This window comes from Panicum virgatum, chromosome 4K (assembly GCF_016808335.1).
Source record: "Panicum virgatum strain AP13 chromosome 4K, P.virgatum_v5, whole genome shotgun sequence".
In the NCBI taxonomy this organism is placed as follows: domain Eukaryota; kingdom Viridiplantae; phylum Streptophyta; class Magnoliopsida; order Poales; family Poaceae; genus Panicum; species Panicum virgatum.
The window spans coordinates 39,156,456-39,182,324 of NC_053139.1; the positions used below are offsets into that span (position 1 = coordinate 39,156,456).

A 25,869-nucleotide genomic window follows, 5' to 3' on the forward strand; every position below is an offset into this window, starting at 1 on the left:
ACCTGACCTCTTCAGAAGAGGCTCGTCCCTGGACTAGGGTCTAGGGCATACCGCAAGTCCCAGAGCACCGGCTATTGCGGAGCAGGAGAGTAGTAATACTTCAGATTCGGATCCACGGAACCACATCTACAGACAGGGTAGTGCATACACGGATGTTTGGTTGGGTCTGCATCATTGGACAACTAACACAGTTTTGTAAACACAACACCACTGACGGTTTTACCGTTGCTTGGCTTGCTGCATCTCCGCACCAGAGATCTAGATTATTCTCGGCTTGCTTTCGTTGCTTGTCCACAGCTATCCTGACCTGACTTCTGCAACCTCGTTTCGGCGGGGATCCCTGCCAGGCAGCCCTAAGTACAGCTCCGTCTCCACGTCCATGCGGTCGTCGTCGTTCTGCTCCGGGCGATCGTCTTCCACGGTGATGACAGGGCGCGCTGGAGTCAACGGCAGAGGCGGCTGGTTCTTGCACTGCAGAAATGATCACCAGCAGCACATCATATGCATCGTCATGGTACAGAAAACAGTAGCAAATTTGAAAGACTTCCTTTTTTTTAGGTAAATTTGAAAGAAATCCATAATGGTATGCACATAAGATATCACAGGAGTTCGGGGTAAGCAGTATGATTCAGAGTCTGAAGTTGGGTCGTTCCGTTTAAACCGGACCGGCAGCATCTTCGTGTCAGAAAAAAAAGCTTCACCTCCATTACCTTTTCACGTAACTCTTCATTGTTCTTGCGCAGTGTCATCTCCTGATTGATGTTGACGCAAAAAAAAAAAACCACAAAGTTAGGAGCTAACTGATCTGATGTTTTTATGTTACTGTAGGCCAACATGTTGGCGAGAACTGAGTTACCTTCTCCTTCAGCTTATTGACCTGCTCTTCCAGCAGCTGAGTCTGCCATGTGAGATCACACCATATACAAAGCTGAGTCTACCAATTCTTACAACATTATGTAGTAGACCGTAAAACGACTAGGGGAAAATAGCTAACCTTTCTTCCCCTGATACAATGCAGGCTCTTTTCAAGTTTGACTTCCAAACTGTGCAGTTCTTCAATTGAGCATTCTTCCAACTTCTCACCCAAAAGTTTTCTGCATTTCAACGAAAATTAGTCTTGCCAGATCATACATGGGGAAGCAGTTTTGTGATAGCGAAATAGTGACCTTTTGTAAGCTTCAAGTGCTTCAAGCTTCTTTGCCAGGCCCTCAGCATCAGCTTTTACTTGCTACAATAAATGTCAAATCAAACAGCCTTAGAAATCACTCCCTTAAATTTAGCGCATGATACACAAATTTTTATGCCAACAGAACCAACCAAAACCTGTTCACAGCGTTCTAGCTCAAATGGAACATTTTATAACATACATTCAGCATAGTTTCAATTTTAAAGCGAATGAAGGGAAAAAAAATCCCAACGGTTGCATTGCTTTTGTGCATGGTAAATCATATAAGCATTGCATGTTTTAAAATTTCACCTAATAGAACCCTGCCAAGCTTTGATCCAGTATACTTTTATGCTTCAGGTTTCAACAGAAGCATCATCAGCTGGGAAATGAACATCCGACAAAAGCATATTAAACAATTGAAAAGAGACACATTAATACTGTTAAGCTCACAGATCCACGGGATAGACAAAAGCTCCTGATAAAACATCAACATTCAAGTATCAATTAGACACCCCTAGCTAGTAAGCTACTAAAACTTACAGAAACAAGAAATATAACTAAGTGTGCTACTGTTTATTGAGTCTTGTCACCTCAATATCTTGCTGTGCTGTCTTGCTGCTGACATTATCCTTTGTGTATGTTCTGTAGCGTTCAATTGTTTTCTGCACACTGAGATGGGGACAAAGTTAGTAAAATTGTGTCAGAAGTTGGGATGGTGATGATAAATTGTGAAACCCACAGAATAATAGATATGTATTTGAACATTCAAATATTTGGGTTGATCTCAATCTATCATGGATGACAAACGCAACAAAGATTCCACAGATGCAAACATAAATTGAAACCATTCATGATGTTTTGCATTCCTTTTCCAAGCTTTGATCAAACAGGCAGTATTCTAAATAATAAAGATTACACATCAAAATTCTTGTTGAATATTTCTTCGCAGCCTATGCCAGAGGTCCTTAATTTCATCCTGAACTTAGTTAGCATGGAGCATAATGTAATTTATTAGGAAAAATACAGACTTATATATGGATATGGGAGCAATTTAGTAATATTAGTGAATAACCTTCTCATTAATCAGCATTTTATTTGAATGAAAAATACAATACTTGATAGCTGCATTATTGTATCAGCCATGTCCTGTCCAATTTGTCCAGAAGCTACAGAGCAACAAGCTGATAGTTATACGGGAAGCTAGTCCTGATTCCTGACTATATAATGCATTTTTCCTGATATTGTACAATTTAGTGTTTGACATTTCATAACTCTAGTAGGGGACACGGTGGACCTTAACAACCAAGCCCAATTGCCTATTGTAGTAGTTCGATATTGTGAAGAATGTGAGAGAGGAAAATATTTTAGTCACTAAAATAATACTCTAGCCTAATTCACAAAGGCAGTTTCATGTGATATACTTCTAGAAAAGGGTACAAAAAATGTAGGTATTGTTTGCAAAAATTCAAAGAAATGGTACATATTTTGTTAGTTTTTGAAAGTTAGCTAGAAGCAGATTGGTAGAATCTTTATTGAAAACAGAAAAAAAAGTGAAATTTGCATTACGTGGGAATTTCTTGCTACACATCAATAAGTAAAGAAAGTTACACTAAAGCAACTAAGATTTTGTGATCTTTTGAAGCAAGATTGTCAGCGCCATGGGAACCGGGTCCCCCTAGCTCTAGAAAAAAGGGTTAGGAGGGCCCAGAAAGCCACCGCCTCGGCGCAATAGCAATTAGTGGGACGGGCGTCGACCCTGACAAAGGGGTCGTGCGGGCAGGAGAGAAGCGCCCAAGTAAAAAGAGCTTCCTTCGAGGAAAAGGAACCCGCTGGCAGGGTATTTACTGCGCCCCGCGTAGGGTATTTACCGCGCCGACCTGACGACAGCATGCGGAGCTCAAGGGCAGCGCGGCTTCCCATAAAATGCTATGATTACGGGGGAGGTGTATGCTCAGGCGGCGCGGGGAATGGCCCGGGGGACGCTCCACTCGCGCAACATCATGTCACTGCGGTGGACGTTGGGAGCGGACCCCACCAAACGTCGTGTCCAAACAGTCCCGGGTCAGCGTTTACATCCCGAGGCTAGCACAGGAGGAGACCCCAGGAGAGTGAAAGTCTCGGGGTAGCGTGGAAGCTGTCCCGGGACCCCTTAGGAGGGGGGAGGGCGACCCCGAGGTGATACAGGCCTACCCATAGGCCTGGTCCACCTGCCCGGCTTAGGTGACAGGCCCGGGCTCGCAGGCTGACACAATTAATGTTGCCCGCCATGCAGGGCGATGCGTTCGCATCGATGATGGCAGAGGAGTTCTCCTTTCAAAGCCTAGAAGGAAAATATCACTATGTAAGAAGAGGCCAATAGTGACAGGCGTCATCTCACTAAGGTGACGGGCGTCGCGTCCGTCACCTGTACATCGTCACTGATTAGAACAGAAAAGTGACGGGCAAAAGTCCGTCACCTATGTACCTAAAAGGTGACGGACATCAATATGAGCTATCACCTATGATATTCTTAGTCCGTCACCTATGTGCTATGTCAACACATAGGTGACGGGCATCATTCTTTTGTGTGCTAAAATAAATATTTGCAGCGGGAATAAAAGTCGCAAGTCGCGCAATTTTTTGCGCGAATATGCGCGCGTGCGATTTTTTCCGGTGTTACCAGGATTCGAACCCACAACCTCAGCCTCGCGCGTACCCTTCCCTACCACTGGGCTACACCAACACATGTGACCAACAATGAGATATTTTTCTTTTATCATCACTTTCTAATGTCTTATATAACATGTTTCACAGCTATAACGATCTCAAATGAAAAACTTTTCAACTACAAAGTTGTAGATCTGGTGGCGAGCTACAACTTTCGTATATATTTTTTTCCATCTGAGGTCATTCGAAAATTTTGAAAATTTGAAATTCAAAATTTAAACTATATATTTGGGTGCTAAAACAACCTCAACTGAAAAAATTTTGAACTACAAAGTTGTAGATCTAGTTGAGGCCTACAACTTTTGTATAGACCAATTTTTTATTTGAGACAATTTGAATTTTTCTAAAATCGCATGTTCAAATATAAAAGTCACAAAGGTGACGCGTCTTGATGTTGCACGTCACCTATGTCATCACAAGGGTGACGCGCTTTAATATTACCCGTCACATTTTACTTATCAAAGTCTGTCACCTATACTAACCTTATAGGTGACGTGCTTTAATGTTGCCCGTCACATATATCAAATTTATAGGTGACGGACCACAAAGGCGATGTGCTTTGATGTTGCACGTCACCTATATCATAACAAAGGTGACAGGCAACATTTTAGAGAGGCCATCAAGAGGTAAAAAGTGACGTGCATCACCTTCGCGCGTCACCCAGATAACAAAGGTGACGTACAACAATAACAACATGCCACCTTTGTGCACGTCACTATAGGTCTTTTTTACATAGTGTATAAAAGTAGTACCAAGGCGACATGTGAAAGGGATCAACTCCAACTGAGACCTATATCACTCAGAGAAGACCACTCTTACCAGGAAGAAATATAATGGAAGGGGCTATTGTCCTACATGAGACCTTACATTACATTAGAAAAAACAAGATGGGATTAGTTTTAAGATTGATTTTGAAAAAACTTATAATAAAGTGAGATGGAATTTCTTACAACAAACTCTAAGAATAAAAGGATTCTCTTATGTTTGGTGCAAATGGATAGAAGCATTTACAAAAGGAGGAAATGTGGGGATAAAGGTGAATCATCAAATAGGCTCGTATTTCCAAACTAAAAAGGGGCTTTGACAAGGTGATCACTAGCGCCAATACTATTTAATATAGTGGTCGATATGCTGGCTATCATCATTGCTGGAGCTAAGGAAGATGGGCAAGTGAAAGGGGTTGTACCACACCTAGTAGAAGAGGGGTTATCTGTCTTGCAATACACAGATGATACAATCATTTTTTTGGACCATGATATTGACAAAGCAAAGAACACCAAACTCCTATTATGTATCTTTGAACAATTATCTAGCCTTAAAATAAACTTTCATAAAAGTGAGATATTTTGCTTTGGTCAAGCAAAACAACATGAATTAATGTACTCAAGTCTGTTCGGTTGCAAACTTGGCTCATATCCCTTTTGCTATTTAGGAATTCCGATGCATTTTAGAAAGCTTAGCAACAATGACTAGAAAATAATTGAGGAAAGGATCAAGAAAAGGATGAGTGGGTGGAAAGGCAATCTATTATCTGTAGGTGGTAGGTTGGTACTGATTAATTCTGTGCTGTCCAGTTTACCTATGTTTATGCTATCTTTTTCTAGGTCCCAATAGGAGTCCTTAAAAAAAATTGAGTATTACAGATCAAGGTTTTTCTGGCAAAACGACCAATATAAAAAAATTACAGATTAGTTAAGTGACCTTTGATGTGCCAACCAAAAGAACAAGGTGGTTTGGGAATACAAATTTTAGATATTCAAAATAAATGTCTGCTTATTAGTAAATGGTTGTTTAAACTATGCAATGAAGAATTCATTTGGCAAGAGTTGTTGCGGAATAAATATATAAAGAATAAAACTCTAGGGAAAGTCAATAAAAGCCGGGAGATTCTTTTTTTTGGACTAATCTAATGGGGGTGAAGGATAAGGGCTGGAAAACCAGACATTGAAATCCCAATTTCTATCTCTGTTTAACATTTTTCGTCGACGATACGCTACGTTAAAGGAAGTGTTTAGACCACACCACTAAATATATCCTTTAGAAAAGCTTTAGTGGGGCATAAACTACATGACTAGCTCCGTATGGTGCATATGTTGTTGAACATTAATTTACAAGAGGGAAGGAATACCTTCACTTGGTCCCTATAGGCTAATGGCTGCTTCACGGTACACTCTATGTATAAAAATTTTGTTAATAGTGGTATAAAGGTTACACATGAGATTTGGCAGGCAGAGATACCTTTAAAGATTAAAATCTTTATGTGGGACTTGAAAAGGGGTGTATTACTTACAAATGATAATTTAGCTAGGCAAAATTGGATTGGAAGTAAAGTTTGCAGCTTTTGTGGCCGAGAAGAAAGTATCCAAAACCTTTTTTTATTGCGCTTATGCTAAATTTTTTTTGCATGCAATTCACTTAGTTTTTAGTTTAGCAGCACCAAATAATGTTGATAATTTATTTAATCATTGGTTAAAATAAGGGGTCATAAACCAAAATTACATTTGTTGACATGCATATCGGCTATGTGTTGGGTGATTTAGCTCCCTAGGAATGATGTTGTTTTTTTAACAAAGAATAAATTGTACTCACCATACAACAACATGGCAGGTGGGTGCAGATTAGTCCAACAACTCGTAATGTGCTCAATTTAGTACAATAACTTGACGGGTGAGTGCAGATTGATCCAACAACCTAGAAAATACTTAATTTAGTGCAATAACTTGGTAAATTGGTGCATTCAGCCATTCACAGTCCAACCGTTACACGACAATGTATTTGCTAACCAGTCCAACCATTACACGACAATGTATTTGCTAACGTCATGTCACAATAAAGACTAAATTCACATAGGAATGTATTATTTGACCATAAATTTTCGTATCGCAATGGATGCCAATAATTTAATTCTCAAAATATATTAATTATGGTTTATTAAAAATAATATATTATTTAATCACCATTACAACAGTGACATATTAAGCAAAGTAGATGAACATTAATAATTCTTGAATTTTATAAATGAAAATTATTGATGGTGATCCGGTTGTTGTTTTCCAACTATTTGCAATTTTTTATTAGTTCAAATTCAATCATATGTTAGAATTACACCATTAGCATCACTCAAACACTGAAGTCGATAAGAGAGATCCCGAAACTTTAGCTTTCTTCTGCGCTTCTACTCATGTATTCAACGATGTTCATATTTGTTTATGTTTATTTAGCTCATTTTTCCTTTCTAACGCAAATATAGGAGGCTTTAAAAATATATGTACCAAGCTCCTAAAAGGTATCAATAGTTTATATCAATATATTAGCTTTTTTATCTTAGCAGTGCATATAATCAAACATATCGGAAACAGTGAGGGTGAATTTTTCAATATTGAATATCAAATTAAATAGTTTTAGCTAAAACTAAATCACTATACGAAAATAATTAATGTAAAGACATAACATTAATTTCTAAATACTGAGGGTTCTCATCTTGGCCAAATACATTGCCACGCAGGTGCAGCATGAAAATCAATGGTCAAATAATACTTAATAATTTGTCCTAACGTGAATATACTATTTTTTGAGACTTTGCGTTAGTTATATTGTTGTGTAATGTTTGGACTGTGAATGTACCTATTTGTCAAGTTATCGCATTAAATTGGGCATCTAGAAGTTATTGGACTGATCTGCACCTCCTATCAAGTTATTGCACTAAATTGAGCATTTTATAAGTTGTTGAATCAATTTGCACCCACCTAACAAGTTGTACGGTGGGTGCAATTTACTCTTTAACAAATGTCAACCAAATACTTTTTTGTAGGAACGCATTGGCTACGCCATTGGGTGCTGTTGCAGCATAGTGAGGATCAAAAGGAGAGATTGATTCAGGCATGTCGTTTGCTGGAGATGTTGGCTCTTTGTTTCTTTGCATCCCATGGATGGCCTTTTAGTTTACAGATTGGCTTTCAATAACAATGTTGTATGCTTTAAACTATTGCGAGAACATGGTGTGGTTGCTACTGCTTGTAATAAGGTTGGTCTGATCCCCCCTCGATGAGGAGGGTGAAGCCAGATATTCTTTTCTGGTATCTAAAAAAAATACAACTAAAACCAAACAACTCACAGAATGTAGGGTATTACGCCTCTAGGCGGCCGAACCTGTCTGAACCACTGTGTCCATCTCACCTGCAACAAACGGAATCCTCATGCGTGTTACACCCCAGGCCGAATCTCTGAATGGGGGTTCTCACGAATCCCTACTAGTGGTACTCACTGACCGTCAAAGATATTTATGAAAAAAATCTTATTTTCTAAAGCTAAAGGTCATCCAACCACAGTTCAAATATTATCTCCATTTGGAAAAGTCACCTCCTATGTAATGTAAAAAATTGTGCCTATGTTTAGATTGTTCCTTCTTTGTATTCTTTGTGTCAATGATGTGGATAAAAATTTGGTCATTTAACCCCCAATAAAAAATGATCTAGTTCCATGGTCACCACAAGGTGAACAAAGTCAATGGATGTTTGATTATTTTCTAGTTAAAAAAATAATTTGGCTAAGCCTGCTTAGAGAAACATAACAACCAAATTATCAATTTGGCTACAGTAGCGTGATATAAATTTTTATCTCTAATTGTATATTTGTATCACGCCACAAGTATTTTGGTGTGGTGCTTCTAGACATAGTAGTTCATTACACAAAATGTTTCTCCAGCATAATTATTGTCCTGTCCTTAATTACCTCTCTCGTTGGTCCCCAAATTCTAAAGTCCTTAACATGACTCAATCCCTCCTGGCTTCAAAGTTCAGTTTTTTTGTTTGTTTGTTTTTTTGGTCTATGATCTGTAGTTCTGGACTTGCTAGGAGAAAAACTGAGCTACGCAGGTAGGTTATGTTACTTGTAGATCTTTGCACTTAACCAGCATCTATTAAGCCATCATAAGGCAGAAAGGAAAGGGAGAGCCCAAATCTAATTAATAAAGCACGGATAAAATTACAGCCGTTGGTAAACAAGCTAGACAGCAGAACTGACCAACTTGAGAAAGGTCAGAATGTGGTGTGAATACCAAAGACCCTTTTCCGGTTAACCATGTGGCAAAAATAAAACAATAAATGTACAGTAAGAGGCATAGTACACAATATCGCATGCGTTGGTTTTGTGTCTCAGCACCAAAAGAATTCACATAGCGCCAGCCGTACTACAAAAAACACGAGGGCACTGGAAACAACATCCATATCGCCCCATGATTTAATTAAAATGGAGTCAATTGGTCCAAAGAAGCAAAAAAAATCGTCCATGCCGGTGGAGATAGACTACCAATACAGTAGTAGTGTAGCTGTAAATCTTTCTTTCTTCAGGCAGCAGCGCCATTTAGTGCGTCAGCCACTTGCACCCTGGCTCTATTGCCGTGTGGCGCACATTTGCCATCTTTTCAGGCCGATTTTCCCTATTGGCTAATGGCTATATATCCTACACGTACGCCTATTAGTTTTATCAGAGAAATGAGCGGAGTACATGTACTAACTGTCCTTGGGGCCTGAAACCACGGTAAAGTTGATGCAAAACGTTGCGAGGAGCAGCAAGGGATTGAAACGCACTCTACGGCAGAACCAAGACAAGATTCTCCCTGACGCAAAACTTGAGCCGGCCAATGGATGAGCACGAAGAGGAAGGAGAGATGGGGGAGTGGGCGGCATCTGCACAGTAACAGATGCTCATCCCCGCCCCAATACGAGAGGTCACGCGGCTGCTACAGGAGTTGGCGCAGGGAGCGCGCAAAGATCCATCAGATTTTGCAGGCTTTCCCTCCCTGAGAAAACAGTAAACTAATCCGAGCCCCACATCCCCCGTTCACCGCAGCAGCAGCGGAGGAACACATCAAGTATTACTGCCAAAAACGATGGCTAAACAAAGACCACCAAAACGAGGGAAGGCGGAAGCGAGAAGGCGAGTGGGGGTAGGTACCTGGCGCTGGCGAATTCGTAGAGCTTGCCGCGGGGGGAGATGACGACGAGGGCGACCTCGGCGTCGCAGAGGACTGAGAGCTCGAAAGCCTTCTTGAGCAGGCCGTTGCGACGCTTGGAGAAGGTGACCTGGCGGCTGGTCGGGTTCTCTATCCGCTTCATCTGCGTCTTCCCCCGCACCATCCTGGACCGGCGGCGAGAGAACCGGCTTCGCTCCAATCGAATTGCAGCCGCAACCCCAGCTCGTCGGCCCTCTCCCGGATAGGCTGCCGGCGTCTAGCTCCTGCGGCCGGGAGGAGGAGAGCTTTGTTATCCGAATTGGGGCGGCGGCCGGTGGAAGCAAAAGTAGAAAACGGAGGGGGATCTGGGGAAGGGAAAGGGGGACTCACCAAAAATGGCAAGGGAGGCGGTGGTGGGAGAGAGAGAGAGAGAGAGAGAGAGAGGGGGGGGGGGGAGTGGGGAGGAGGAGCCGCGTAGGGTTTGGCTGGCCGTAGCCGCTGCTGCTCACCTTCCCTCCCTCTCTCTCTCTCCTCCCCTCGGCTTTCCTTTTCCGTCCCTGCCGGTGTTGCTGTGACGAGCAGCGAGGTGGGGCGGGGGTTGTTTGTTGTTTGCTTATCAATTCTATAACCTACACCCATCACAAATTGGTAAATTTACTTCGGAGCAAGTGGCGTCTTTTGTTTTTAGTAAATCGCAGGTGGCATCTGCATGTCTCAATTTTCAAGTGTGTGCTAATCAACGTCAGAGGAAGACAGTACATACTGAGTCAAGTGTGTGCTCACGACCATTGTTATATTATTATGATTATGATACAGTTTTTTAGGGCATGGTTATGATACAGTTGGGTAGCAACCAAGAGCAGTGCACGAGATAAAACTATTGAACTACAATAGAAAAGTGTCCAAAGGAAAAAAAAGCTACAGCTTTCTACAACATAAAAGGATATATAGCATCAAAGCTCAGTCAAAAAGGACCCTAAGAATCATATCCCCTATCAAAAAACACCATCGCAAACAAAAAAAAAACAGAACCCATAAATATCCGGTATGAGCATCTTCGGTTTCAAAACGGGGCGAAGCCATAGTGTGCTAGTCCGGTGCACGGGCACCAGGGTAAAACAAACTTTTACCACTAAATTTACTGATATCTACTGTACCCTGGTTTCAAATGTCCAGTGCCATGTGCTGGTATGCACTTCGATTTTTTTCAATAATTATTATTTTTTAAAAGAGGTTTTTTAATAATTATAAAAGGAAAAAATATGATTTACACTTGACCTTGGTTAAATGATTGATAAACATAAGAACAGTTACTTGGAAAGGACGTATTTGGAGAATGAGTAAAGTGCTAGGGGCATACCGAAGAAAACCTCAGCTGGCGCCCCCGTCAAATTGTGAGCCCCAGGTCAGTCCTTTTCCATCGATTCATAGCTATACTCCCTCCCTCCCAAAATAAATAAAATACTAATATATAGTGTGAAATTATCAAAATATTCTTTATTTTTTATGAGAAGGATCTAGATAATGATTTGTCTCTTTTGTAAAAAAATCTCTAGAAACTCTAATTTTTTATATTAGTTTGGTCAAAGTAATATTTTTTTATGGGACAAATTTTAAACTCTACATGTGTAATTATTTTGGGACAGATGGAGTACCTCACATCGCACCAAGACGCTCAATGACAGTGGGACCAGGAACGACAACAAAGCGACTTGTCATCCCGTGCAGCGGCGAGCAGCCAGTCCATGCTGTTTGGGACCACGCTTTTATGGACCAGACGCCATTGGCCAATCCCGAGCGAGCGGCACCCATGTGAGTGTACGAGGGTTGCGAATCTGTCGGCGTCCTCGGACCAGGGCCCGTACGGAATGCCACTCCCCGGATGCCACGTGCAGACCAAGGACGGGCCACTTGGCTACTTGCGTGCTGCTGCTGCCTGCTCCCAGAAATGGGAGGATTCACTGTGGCAACAATTTTTTTTATGGCGTGTTTAGATGAAACGCAAAAAATTTCGTGTGATGGAATTTTGCTAATTTGAAGTATTAAATGAAGTCTATTTATAAAATTTTTTGCACAGATGGGTTGTAAATCGCGAGACGAATCTAATGATAATTAATCCATAATTAGCGAATGGTTACTGTAGCATTACTGTTGCAAATCATGGATTAAATAGGCTCACTAGATTCGTCTCGCGATTTACAGCCCATTCATGCAAAAAGTTTTGTAAATAGACTTCATTTAGTACTCAATGTATGTATTCAAATATTCGATGTGACGTTTTTTTGTGTTTACAGGGTTTACGGATTGTGATTTAAACAAAGCTACAAATAGGCAGGCACGCGCACGTGTCTTCCACTCCACCACCATCCCCCTCGAGACCCATCAAGGCCGTGTTTGGTTAGGGGTGAAAAAAATTTCAGGTAAATTTTTTGTCATTTTGATCACTAATTAGAGGTATTAAATGAAGTCTAATTATAAAATAATCTCCACAATTATAGTATTGTAGCATGTGCTGTAGCTAATAAGGCATTTGACCGCATGATTAGAGGATGATTAGGTGCGGTTACTGTAGCATCACTGTAAATAATGGTGAAACTTGATTCATTATATTCATCTCGAAAAGTTACACCCATCCGTGAGAAGATTTCGCAAATAAACTTCGTTTAGTACTCCATGCATATATTCGTCTTTTTGTGAAATATTTTCACGTTATGAACTAAACATGGCCCAAAAAGAAAATATTGATAGGAACTTGACTTTGGGAATTATCTCTGCTATGTAAAAACAATCTCTTAGCAAACTAATCACCTTGCAAGCTAAAATAAGACAGTTTAGTTTTGCATATAGATATCAACATTGGCCCATTTTGGATCCCTGTGCTATTTTTTAGCCCCTTTTGCAGGCTAAAATAAGACAGTTTAGTTTCGCATATAGATGCCAACATTGGCCCATTTTGAATCCATGTGCTATTTTTTAGCCCCTTCAAATAGCCCAAATAGCTCTAGAGGAGTCAAACAGGAAGACTATTTCAGAGTTCTTTGCAAATAGCCCACCCAAAAAATACCCCACTGATTCTCTCTATTGGAAAAGTGACAGCCAAATGATTGAAAAAGTGATTTAAAATCCAAACACCTCAAGGGCTATTTCATTGAAGGGATACTTTCTTGAGCTAAACTTTAACTCTCAAAATAACTCTTGGCTATTTTTCCAAATAGGATCATTGCGGTTTGCAAACCTGGGTTCGAAAAGTCTGCGCCAATTAATACCCTAGGTCCACAACATTATTTAATAAAATGTGAAGATTGCACACCATATATTAGTAGAGTACAAAGAAAATAGAGATCAATGATGCTGCGATTAGAATAAAATAGAAGAAAAATATCTGCCAAGGTTGACCATAACTCTGCCGAGCCTGCACGGACATGTTTAGATATAGGCCAGTCTCAGTGCATAGTTTCATATAGATCAGATCATCCGTCGGGTCGGATTCGAGTCGTGTCAAAAAAAAATCATCGATCAGATTTTTTGGCTTGAGCCCAGCCCAGCCTGTAGTTGGGTCGGATTTTCTTAAGGTTTTAGGTTAAAAATTCAGCTCATACAGTCATCTGGTCGAGTTCGTCAGGTCGGGTGACCCATGATTATGTTAAATTTTATGGCACAGTTACCTAGATTAAGAAATAGATAACTGTGGCAAGTGAGTTTTATAGGGTGAAACTTCTCTCTCATGCTATGAAACTCCCTTCTCCTCTCTCCTCGTCATATCAGCAAAATTGATGATGTAGAATTTAATACCATGAAATCCTCTATAAAACTCCATTGACACTGGCCTAATAATGGTCTAACACACTCATGAATTTTATATTATCGGTTCCGTGCTCCCTTTATAGTTGTTATAATCACTCGATGAAACCAACATGAGCCAACTTGTCCAACGTAACATCATGAGGCGCTAGAGATGCTCTACGCACAAACAATTGCAAGTTTGCAACATAGCTCGTCTGTAGAGGAGAATCACATAGGATTGTTCTCAATCATAGAGGCGCCAATTAATTGTTGGGGGAAAGACCATGCAAATCACATGTGAAATTAAAGCTACATGCTCACAAATGATTTTTTTTAATGCAAGAGGGGTCAGTTTTTTTTTTAATCAACCAATCATTGGGCACGAAAAAGGACCAATTTATCTTAATTAGGACCAGGCGGTTCCTTGTTTACCGGAGAAGCAAAGGTGGTGTGCGTGATTGTATTTGCACGGACTACACGCGCAGATGGCAGTCATGGCAGCAACCCAAAAAGCTCGGGACAAATGGACAGCCACTTTGTGAAATAAACGAGATGTGCTTTGTCGCGCGTCACATGCCCCCAGGGTGTGTGATGCAATGCTGCTAGTGACGCCGTGGGCCACTGGCGGTCCATGCATATGTGGTGTACGTGTGGTCTCGCTCGCTGCTGCGAATAATTTTAGGTGCGGTGTGTCGGCACGCTGGCCGGCCGCCTCACAGTTTGTTGTAAAAGCAAACGGATGCTTTTCTCACAATCTCTCTTTTTTTAAAATGATTTTTTCCCTCACGATCTGACTCAGACGGCGCCCAGTAACCAGGTACCGGGCCAGAAAGGGATGCACATGGCCTGTTTTGCCGGCAGGCGTACTATCACTGGCGAAGTCCATGGACACCATTTTTACCCATTATATGTCCACAATCCAACTTGGGCAAGGAATTGAGCCGGCCAGGGCGATGGAGCCGGTTATGGAAATGCTGGGCCCAGAATTAACAACCACGCCTGAGCTGAGGAGGCTGTGGCCGTGAATAATCCACCAACACGGTGGCGGTGCGGTGCCGGCACGACGACAGCCAGACGAGAGCGTGGATGGGTCCAGCCAGACCAGACGGGAGAGGTGCAGGTCCGGCGGCGCCCATGCGCGCGGCGCCTGATTGGTTTGTTGCCATCGCTGGTGGCAGACGAGTCCCCGTCTCGCGCAGACGCAGCCGGGGGAGCGCGGCCTCCGGCGCCCCGGCGGCCGGCGGTCCATGCGCTAGCGCATCCGGGGACCAGCAGCAGTCTCACACGCACTGCTCGCGCCAACAACGTCGCTGCAGTTGGACGCCGACTTGGCTGGCTCTGCGCCGCGTATTCGACTCGCCAGCCTGCGGCCTCCCAGGGAATCAATCAATCGCAGTCGGGCAGGAATTAAACGTGGGCGTCCCTGGTGTACAAATACACCCACTGTAGCAAATAAGTTGTGTACGTACGTGGAGATAGCATGTCTCCAGTGATTTCATCTATACCTGTGCCATGGGCTGGATTTTTTTATTTTTAACCTATTTTTAAGTTTTATTTTAAAAATAACCCACCCAAACAAATATTTGCAGATTTAACCCATTTGGTCGCACCAATCCGCATGGCGTGACAAAAATATGCTGTCGCGCCACATGCATTAGCATGGTAAGGTGTGCCACGTTGGCACGCTCTGGAGCGCTCGGAAGGGGTCTGTTTAGCGCATATTCCACGTGTCAAGCTTGTCACGCCACTCCCACCGGCGTGACAGTATAGTCTTGTCACGCCACCCCCGCCGGCGCGACAAGGTCTGACCTTAAAAAATCATATTTTTTCATACAAACTTGGATGAAGATGATTTTTATATGCAAATTGTAGCTCTCAACGAGATCTACAACTTTGTAGTTTTGAGTTTTTTTATTTGAAGTCATTAAGATGCTTAAATAATTTATTTAAGCTTTTAACAGCATATTAAGCACTTGTATCTCTATCGGATCGTCTCCAACTTGGCGTGTTTATCATGATTCCACCAATTAAGTTCTATATAACATTTGATATATGAAATAGTACGAATTAAATTATAATAATTTAATAAGAAATCAAACTATATAATTGTTGAATATAGAATATAATGTAACACTCTCGATATTAATGATAGCTAATGTCTAGAGTGGTGGGATAGATGGGAGGCACCTAGAGCGATGGTCTTGTCTAGACAAGCAAGTGGTGTGATCGACTAGCGTCCCGCTGACCAGGAGATGGAGATGTCTTTTTTTTTACTTGGCGATTTCATTCATTGATCAATCGGGATTACAATCTGAAGCTAACATTTGAACTACACGGGTTGGGGCTAACTGCCATTCACCCAGCCTATCATCACCTGAAACTTGCTTAGCTAGAACAAGAGCTACTCGGTTACAAGCACGACTTGTGAAAGTTACAAAAAAAATCAACAAGACTAGAGCTAAGTTCCCGTGTTTCTCTGATGATAGATGCAATTCTTGAGCGTTGATTGGCTCCCTCCTTCCAAAGCTTCACAAACTCCTGGTTATCAGTTTCCAAAATAAGTAAAGGTACATAACTTACATTATAAACTAAGTTGACAGTTAAAGAGAAGGAGAATGTACAGTTAGAAAGACATGTCGGCATTACGTGCATATGTGGATAGGTATGGACTTACGGTGAACAACTAAAAAAGTTTATGAATTTTTTGGGTTGATTGACCTAAGTGTCACATCCACACGAATTTATGATGGAATTAATCCAAGGTTGACAACTGGATTAAAATAATCAAAATATATAATCATAGTAGGCTCAATTTTCTAAACAATGAATATGTTATTAAGTAGCTACGTTGAGGGGCTCAATTAAAAACCTTTAAAAGGTGGAGTAAAAGAAAATTAATGGACACTCGTCAAGATTTGAAGAAAGGATTAAGCTCTAAATGATTATTTAAATGGACTAAGTTGCATTAGAGAAAAGAGTCACATGTGATTATAAGGACAAAATCTAAGAAATTTGGCCAAACTGAGAAAGTTGAGTATTTAAAATATGAGATGGTAGAAAAAATAGTATAAATAGGTGGACAAGATTAAGACTAGACCAAATAAATAAAATAAGTTTAAGTATCATTCAAAAGATATTTGAATTTGAACAAGTATTTGAAGAAGAGCAATGTGACCTATTAGTAAGTTTATAGAGTTTCCAATTTGAAATGTAGTTGAACAGTGAAGTTGTAGCCAATATAAATGTTGTAATATGAATTTTGTGCTACAACGTGGAAGAAAGTTTTAATAAAAATCTGAAGTATTTGAGTTGTTGGTATCAAATAGATAAAATATATGATAAGATTGTCAATTCTGAGATGAATATGAAATACTCATAACCTAAGCGTTGGAATGCTCATATATCACAAAAGACAAACTAAACAATTACTAAGATCCCGCCCAATCTATTTTCTCTCTAGTTATAAAGAGTCAATATAATTTTGCTCAGCAATCTATGTTTATGCAATATCAATTTAATTATTTGATCTCCTAATTACATCATATGTATAGTCTTAGTAATTTGAAATCACAGTATTAAAACATATCACTATGGAAGAGTGAAGCCATGTCTATCAATTCAATAGATAGATATTTTAAGGTCTTAATCTTTTAACAAGTTACTTGATCTAGCTTATAGCTACCATTAATATCTAAAGTGTTACATTATATTCTATATTCAACAATTATATAGTTTAATTTCTTATTAAATTATTATAATTTAATTTATACTATTTCATATATCAAATGTTATATAGAATTTAATTGGTGGAATCATGATAAACACGTCAAGTTGGAGACGATCCGATAGAGGTACAAGTGCTTAATATGTTGTTAAAAGCTTAAATAAATTATTTAAGCATATTAATGACTTAAAAATGAAAAAACTCAAAACTACAAAGTTGTAGATCTCGTTGAGAGCTATAATTTTCATATAAAAATCATCTTCATCTGAGTTCGTATGAAAAAAATATAATTTTCCTAAGATCAGACCTTATTGCGCCGGCGGGGGTGGCGTGACAAGACTATACTGTCACGCCGGTGGGAGTGGCGTGACGAGCTTGACACATGGAATATGCGCTAGCAGTCCCCTTCCAAGCGCTCCAGAGCGTGCCAACGTGGCACACCTTGTCACACCAATGTATGTGGCGCGATAGTATGTTTTTGTCGCGCCACGCGGATTGGTGCAACCAAATTGATGTAGACGCGGCCCGATCTTCTGAGAGGTAGGGTAGATTCGACTGATGGAGTACGTGACATTGGCGATCCGACTTCTAATCAGACACGAATTCGAAGCCTGCAACCGTTACACCACCGCTCCGCTGGTTATCAACCAAGCACAACTTGATTGACCTCGCCGAGAAGGCTTTTCCTACAAGCGAATCGAATAACACAAGCAAGAAAGGATAAACACACAATCTGAAATTGCAGATGTGTATGAAACGAAAATCAAAGTGGGATTCAAGAACTCGATTCCAAAGGACTAATCGACACAGTGGAGGAGATAAAAAACGAGGGCCCTGGATCAATGTATAAGGACTTGTCGCCACATATACAACGATGCAATGTCTGTTCCTCAAAGGAAAACTCAAGACTAAACAAAACCCGAGTTTAAGTGGCGGCGGCTACTGAGTTTATAGAAGAACCAGGTGACCTAGGGTTGGGGCAACCAGAGGTGGGCGCCCTCAAATTGGGCTTAAGGCCCGACACGATACACGGGCCATTGGCCCAAAAGAGGTGGCGCAACACCTTTTTAGATTCTGGACGTCGATTTGTTTCGTGAATTTCTGTTGACTCCGAATAGATATGGACCTGAATCTGGTGGCGTTGGAAAGGTTATGAAATTATCTTTCCAACCATATAAAGTTATTCTCAAACGGACTCCGTATGTGGCCGTGGCATTGTTTTTGGTGCAGACTGTTTCTGGAATCCGTGAAGGAAACGAAGTCCAAGTTGTAGACGAGTCGGACTTTAACGTGTACGCATCCGATGCAGCGATGTCCTCATCATCCTCCCCTTTTTGAATTGGAGTCATCCTCGGCTCCATCCTATTATCAATCCCCCGCAAAAGGTTAGTGACAGCAAAATGCAATGTGCAAGACATAGGAGCATTTGGAAAAGTTTCATATCGACAAAGCATAGTATAGCAAGGTGCATCATGATTATCACAAAACTCAGCAGCAGCAGCAGCAGCAGATGTAGTAGCAATATAAACTCCTTCTTTCAATTTAATTCCATTTGGTTTAGCATCAGAAGATTCATTGCTAACATTTTCAGCAATGCCTTTAAAGTGTTTTCTAATATCAGCCGGGTATAAAAGGAAGCAAAGTAATTTTTTTGTCCTTATGCATGAGAGTTTATGTATTAGTTCTATCATGGTATGCAGCATTATTATCAAATTCCCATGGTCGTCCTAACAATAATGATGATGATTGCATAGGTGCAACATCAAAATCAGCATAGTCACGATAACAACCAACAGAAAAGTGTATGCGTGCTGATTTAGTTACCTTAGTCTTACCACAATTGTTGAACCATTCTAGGTAGTAAGGTGAGGGATAGAACGAGTGGTCAAGCCAAGCTTCTTGACCAAATCTAAACTCACCAAGTTGCTGCAACTTCCGCTATCAACAATCCTGCACAATGAGAAACATGTGGAACAAATTCTTGCGTTGGAGCTTCTCCTCATCCTCATGTTCTAATTTAGAAGTCAACACATGCTGTACAAGAAGACTAGGAAAATCCGCCGTTGCAGCTATGGAATCAATTGCCTCACCCTCATCTTCCTCCGAATCTACAACAATGTTAGCTACAAGGACCAAATCATCCTCAACATCATTAGCACTTACATATCCATTACCATCAGGTGCAGCGATGAAAGCACGAGCACTTAGACAATCTTTCATGACATGTTCCATTCCCTTGCAGCGATGGTACACGATATTTGTAGATGATCTACTCGAAGACCCCCTTTCAAGCGTAGCATGCTTCTTGTGTTGTTGGGCCTACACAGTAGATACATTGCTTACCTCAGAAGCTGGCGCAGGAGCTGGTGGTGTTGCTGGTGGCTTAGCAATAGGCGTCTTGGGCTTCTCAACGTCGGAATGCTGCTGAAACAATCTCCCAGTGTTGGACTTGAAAGAATGTTGGACAATGCCGCGTCCCTGTACTTCCCGTTCAGCCTTAAGAGCAAGATGATACAATTGGAAAAAATGAGTCCAGTCTTTGTAATCAAGAATTTCTTGTATATCACAATTTAAACCACCAAAGAACCTAGCACTAGTGTCATCATCATCCTCATGAATACCACAACGTGCTAGACAAATAAGCAATTCCTGATAATATTCCTCTACTCCTTTATCACCTTGTTTTAAATTTTGCAATTTTAAACGTAGATCACGCTGGAAATAAGGAGGAACAAAACGAGACTTCATGCATTGTCTCAAAACAGGCCAAGTTTGAGGCACAACAGCAGTATTACCAGCATTGCAAAGATCATTCCACCAAAATAAAGCAAAGCTAGTAAATTCACTAGTAGCAAGTCTAACTCTATGCTCAGCAGGAACCAAATGACAATTAAATTTTTATTCAACAGTAAGTTCCCAATCTAAATAAGCCTCAGAATAAGCAATGCCAGCAAAAGGATCATTGTTACCACGATTTTGATTACCTCCCATACCTTGACGATTGCGCCGAAAACGGTCCGCAGCACGAGCATCAGCATCAAGGTCGGCATCCTCATCCTCGTCGTCGTCATCCTCATAAGGTTGGCGTCGGTGTCGCTGTGGAGGGTGACGTTGTTCAACATGTTCAACCCTGGTGACCAGGCTGTTGATAGTGCGCATCAGCTCATCAAACTTTCCGTCGATGTAGGTGCACTTGTCATCAACAAGTTTCTACAGTTCATTCTTTGACACACACTCGTTGAAGTCCGTAGGTGACTCTCCTCCTGTCCCTAGCATGGTTAGCAGATAGCAAAAGACAACACCAAAGTATTATCCCTATCAACTAAAAGGTACTGGGTGGTGGTGACAGTGGAGTGCAAAATCTCAAACGGCTTACCACCGTCTTGCAAGTATTCTTACCAAAGCCAAACAAGATGGTACAATCTGTTGTCGAGCTGGGTGTAACAGTTGCAAGATGAACCTGTGCTGATCAGAAGAATATGTGTAGCTTGGACAGGCACAATATGGTAGCAAGGGATTAGCAATAAACACAACAGAGTAGCAAAGTTCAATAAGTATCCAAGACACAAGTCATAATTGCTGGCTAAGATATGTCCCTAGGCGTAACATAACAAGTTGGAATAAAGAACGATGGATAAAGCTCAAAGAACAAGCAAAACAACACTTACGCGATTGTTTTTACTATTTTTGCCGATTTCCCTCCAGCACTAGTAGGAATCAAGATTTCTTATTTTCTCAACTATTTTTTTATATTTTTTTCTGAATAAGGATCACAAGAGATGGAACCACAAATTTTTTTACCTTAAACAGAGGTGGGATGTGGCCTACACAAAATCAGGAACTTAATTGTGAATTTATTTTGAATTTCTGAGATCGGCCCCAAATGGCGAATCGATTTTATCGTATGTGCAAAATTTCGTCATCTTTCTGCTGTAAAAAATTGAGCTAAAACGGAGCACCGAGCTAAAAATTATGCCCGTTTTACCAAAGGTACCTCAAGTTATGGTTTTCAGAAAGCACAACTTGGCAGATCGGGTGACGGCGGCTAGGGCAAAGCTTTTCTATTCTCCAACATAGAACCACGGCTGAGCAAAGCTTCTCAGCAATCGAACAACCTAGGGCAAAGCGTACCTGGTGTATGCAGCAAGGGTATCGCCAGATGAAATCAAGAAGGGCTGCGATGCAAGGCGAAAACACATGGCGGCTGGCAACCTATCTAGGGCTTGTGCGGCGAGAGTTCACACAAGGCGGCTAGCGAGGGCAAGTCAAGTAGCGTGAGGGCTCGACTTGTTGGTGGGGTAAAGGTGGATAGGACGGCGGCGGAAACAAAAACAGCGATGGGCGGTTGACTACGACTACGAACACACTAAACCAGCAACAAGGCTCGACCACGGACACGAACTCAACTAAGCGAAACTGAAACGAAAATTACAGAGGCTAAAATAGGTTATGGGACAGCGGAAAATGTAAATTTTTTTGGGCTTTTTGTAGACTGTAGGTAAAGGAACAAGATGAATCTAAAGGAAACACGAAATTATACCTCACGGTAAACCTGAATCCTGATACCACTTGATGTAGATGCGGCCTGATCTTCCGAGAGGTAGGGTAGATTCGATTGATGGAGTACGTGATGTTGGCGATCCGACTTCTAATCAGACACGAATTCGAAGCCTGCAACCATTACACCACCGCTCCGCTGGTTATCAACCAAGCACAACTTGATTGACCTCGCCGAGAAGGCTTTTCCTGCAAGCGAATCGAAGAACACAAGTAAGAAAGGATAAACACGCAATCTGAAATTACAGATGTGTATGAAGTGAAAATCAAAGTGGGGGTTAAAGAACTCGATTCCAAAGAACTAGTCGACACAGTGGAGGAGATCAAGAACGGGGGCCCTGGATCAATATATAAGGACTTGTCGCCACAGATACAACGATGCAATGTCTGTTCCTCAAAGAAAAACTCAAGAGTAAACAAAACCCAAGTCTAAGCGGCGGCGGCTACTGAGTTTATAAAAGAACCAGGTGACCTAGGGTTGGGGTGACCAGAGGAGGGCGCCCTCAGCTTGGGCTTAAGGCCCGACACGATACACAGGCCATTGGCCCAAAAGAGGTGGCACAACACCTTTCAAGATTCTGGACGTCGACTTGTTTCGTGAATTTCCGTTGACTCCGAACATCTATGGACCTGAATCTGGTGGCATTGGAAAGGTTATGAAAGTATCTTTCCAACCATATAAAGTTCTCCTCAAACGGACTCTGTATGTGGCCGTGGCGTTATTTTTGGTGCAGACTATTTCTGGAATCCGAGAAGGAAACGAAGTCTAAGTTGTAGACGAGTCGGACTTCAACGTGTACGCATCCGATGCAGCGATGTCCTCATCACAAATGGGTTAGATCTGCAAATATTTGTTTGGGTGGATTATTGTTAAAATAAAACTTAAAAATAGATTAAAAATAAAAAAATTCCATGGGCTGTCCGGGGCTCTTGGAGAGAGAGGGAGGGAGGGAGAGAGGTACGGACCAAGTTTGACGGACGGCCCACTCCGTTCCAGACTCCAGCGCGTCAAGCTATGCAAATCTTGGGCCTATATTTCGCTAGGCCTGTGTTTACGCGTACGCTCTGTTTGGGCCATGATTTGGCCCACGTACTGGTTACCTTGTTTCAGAATAACTTTTCAACAACCCCTCGTCAAAAACAAAAAACAAAAAACTTTTCAACCTCCAAATGCAACGTCTATCAGGCTTATCACTCGCCCGATTGGACTAAGTTCGCAGTATCAACCCAGAGTCCATCATTTTTTGGGGGAGCAAATACATCTTTCCTCAAAAAGAATTTGACAAGTCACTATATGCACAAAATAAAAAAAGATTATAGCAAAAACATATATAACGTCTTTGCCATAAAAAGTTATTCATCAGATACTAGGAAAAATGAAAAATGCCACACTGGAATTTCAAAGTGGCAGCAAAGCAAGTCCAAATTCGTCTCCTCCCCGCCGCTATCGATCCTTTGCTGTGACGGAACCGCCAAATTAAAATTCTAAATTAAATGTAATGGACATTATTTGAACACATCGGGCGCATTAGCTTAATGGTTTAATTTGGCGATCCTTTCTCAACCCACGGCCTGATCGAAACAACACCGGTAGTCTCACACGAAGGCAGATGCAGATGGTACAAGCACGACAATTACTTGAAAATACAACACGATAAAAGTTTTATACAAACTTTTGCACAAACCAGTTTCAAATACGTTAGTTTTACAAACCGAGTTCAACCATATACTAGCTCACATAAATTACAAAGTTTTACAACCCTTGAGTCCAGAGCTTGAATGAAAGTGAAAAAGACTACACTTCACTACTTCTACACCTCTGCCTAAGCATAACCGGTCAGACCGGTTTCTTCAACTGGTCAGACCGGCCTGCAATGAACCCCTGCGCGAATACCGGTCAGACCGGTCCACAGACTGGTCAGACCGGTCCCAACAAAACTGACTGGGGGCACACCCTGCCCACAGGTGTGCAACCCGACAAACCTCTAACCTAGGGGTCTCGATCTACCACTTCCCACCTCTCTGCATCTCTGCGAATGAATTTGACGCAGCAGGGACATAAGCCAACGTCCGGGTATCCTGTAACAAAAGTTGGTGGCAACAAACCCTGAGCAACTAATACTCAGCAAGACTTACCCGACTAGTGGGTATAACTTAGCCCACATATCTAGACATACAAGACATTTGGCGGGTGGTTTATTTTTGCAGAAGAGCATCTAAAAGTGGATGCTTATTTTCAATATTTTAGCTCCAGGTTCTATATAGATTAACTTCAATCTAATATTTGCACAATTCGACTATTGCACACAAGGTGAAGCAATCATAATAATTCAAGGTGTTCAACATTATATATATATATATATATATATATATATATATAATTCACCATCTAACATTTTGCTATGATGCAGCAAAGAGATCAAGGCCCTCATATCCGCGAGACACGGCGAATCGATTCGATTTAACCTTGCAAGGTGGACCTAACCAACACGGCAGGCAAAAACCCCGTCGGACCTCACGCACCAACCTTTCCCCTCCCCGCCTCGAACTACAGGAACCAGCCCAACGACATATGGTCAGCCGAGCCCACCGTGAGACCACCAAAAGTAAACATATGCATCCCCAATTCTCTGCGACTACTCGACTCGCCCTAGGAGTTGGGTGCGGGTTCCTGTACTTTCAAAACAAAGCAGTACTTTGCTTACCGGTTTCGACTACTTCTTACTCCCGGTATGCGATTAGTGCGATTAGTACAATTCAATCCCTGATCAGCACTGCCGACAACGACCGGTCCTTAATCGACACGGACGGAGCTAAGACATCTAGGACCCCTGTCCTGCTGCCATACATATATATCATTACCATTCCCGTCCGGTCTCCAATTTCCATATCAAATTCAATAACTCTTGTATTGGAATATAACTATATCTCATATCTCGCGAGTAACCGGAAATTACTCGACTTCTAAACATCCTATATCTCGCGAGTGCAAGAGATCACTCGTCTTCTACCGGAAAACCATTAAACATAGCACTTCTACCGTCCTATACATACTAGTATAACTCAAGGAATCCTAGGGATCATGCAACTAGGGTTCCAAACAATTCCTAAACCTAATGCACAAGTAATAGTTACGTATATAGGTGTCATAATTTAAAATAATAGGATATGCACCGGGGCTTACCTTGCGTCTGCTGCTCAGTACTGGGGTGAGTTAGGCCTTGGGCCGACTCCCCATGATCCTCCTGCTGCGGGGCTTGCCCCTGTGGCTCCGCAACAACCTCGTATACCACCTCCTCTGCCGTGGCTGCTACACGTATGCATATGCATATGATATGAGAGAGTGCATGCATGACTTGCAAAAATTATAAGTAATCAACAACCAAATTAATTTCTATCCAATTGTGCCAACTAACCCTAATTGAACCCTCTCAGCCCTGCTAGCACCGGTCAGACCGGTATACCAAACCGGTTAGACCGGTCTGTCCTGTGTGCGACTCGAGACCAAAAATTCGGAGTATCCGGACTCCCAAGTCCGGAGTTTCCGGGCCTAAACCCGGAATGTCTAAACCACCACAAACCCGGAGTATTCGAACCAATGGCCGGACTGTCCGGACCCCTACCGGTCAGACCGGTCCAACCCAGACCAAAAGCTGGAATCCTTAGCGTGGCGAAAATCGCCCACAAGTCTTTAAACCCTTCTAGCTACTAGTTCGGGGATACATTTAGACGTTTTTGACCAGAAAAAATCACCTAAGATCATCTAGAAAAGGAGATCGATTCATCCCTAGCTAAAGTACATTGGATGAGTCCTTTTCACGCGAAGAACTTGAATCCACTGCTCCCCAAGGAGGGAATCGCGAAGAAGATGCTTCCCCACGCCGATTTGATCCTTCCTAGGCCTTGGAATCAAATGGAAATGATGGATTGCTGATTTAGGGCTTTGGGGAGGGGGAGAGCTGAGCACGGGATGAGACT

At 41.7% G+C, this 25,869-nt stretch overlaps 1 protein-coding gene across 1 annotated transcript; it reads right to left on the bottom strand.

Annotated features, from left to right (window-relative positions):
• Positions 1-74: 74 nt before the first annotated feature.
• LOC120703941 (MADS-box transcription factor 50-like) lies at positions 75-10,379 on the bottom strand. Its single transcript, XM_039988151.1, has 8 exons — positions 10,218-10,379; positions 9,830-10,111; positions 1,759-1,837; positions 1,167-1,228; positions 995-1,094; positions 857-898; positions 711-752; positions 75-471 (listed from the first exon to the last, which is right to left on the bottom strand). The coding sequence occupies exons 2-8, from the start codon at positions 10,009-10,011 to the stop codon at positions 298-300; spliced, it is 681 nt and encodes a 226-aa protein (XP_039844085.1). The 5' UTR covers positions 10,012-10,111; positions 10,218-10,379; the 3' UTR covers positions 75-297.
• Between the last annotated feature and the right edge of the window lie 15,490 nt (positions 10,380-25,869).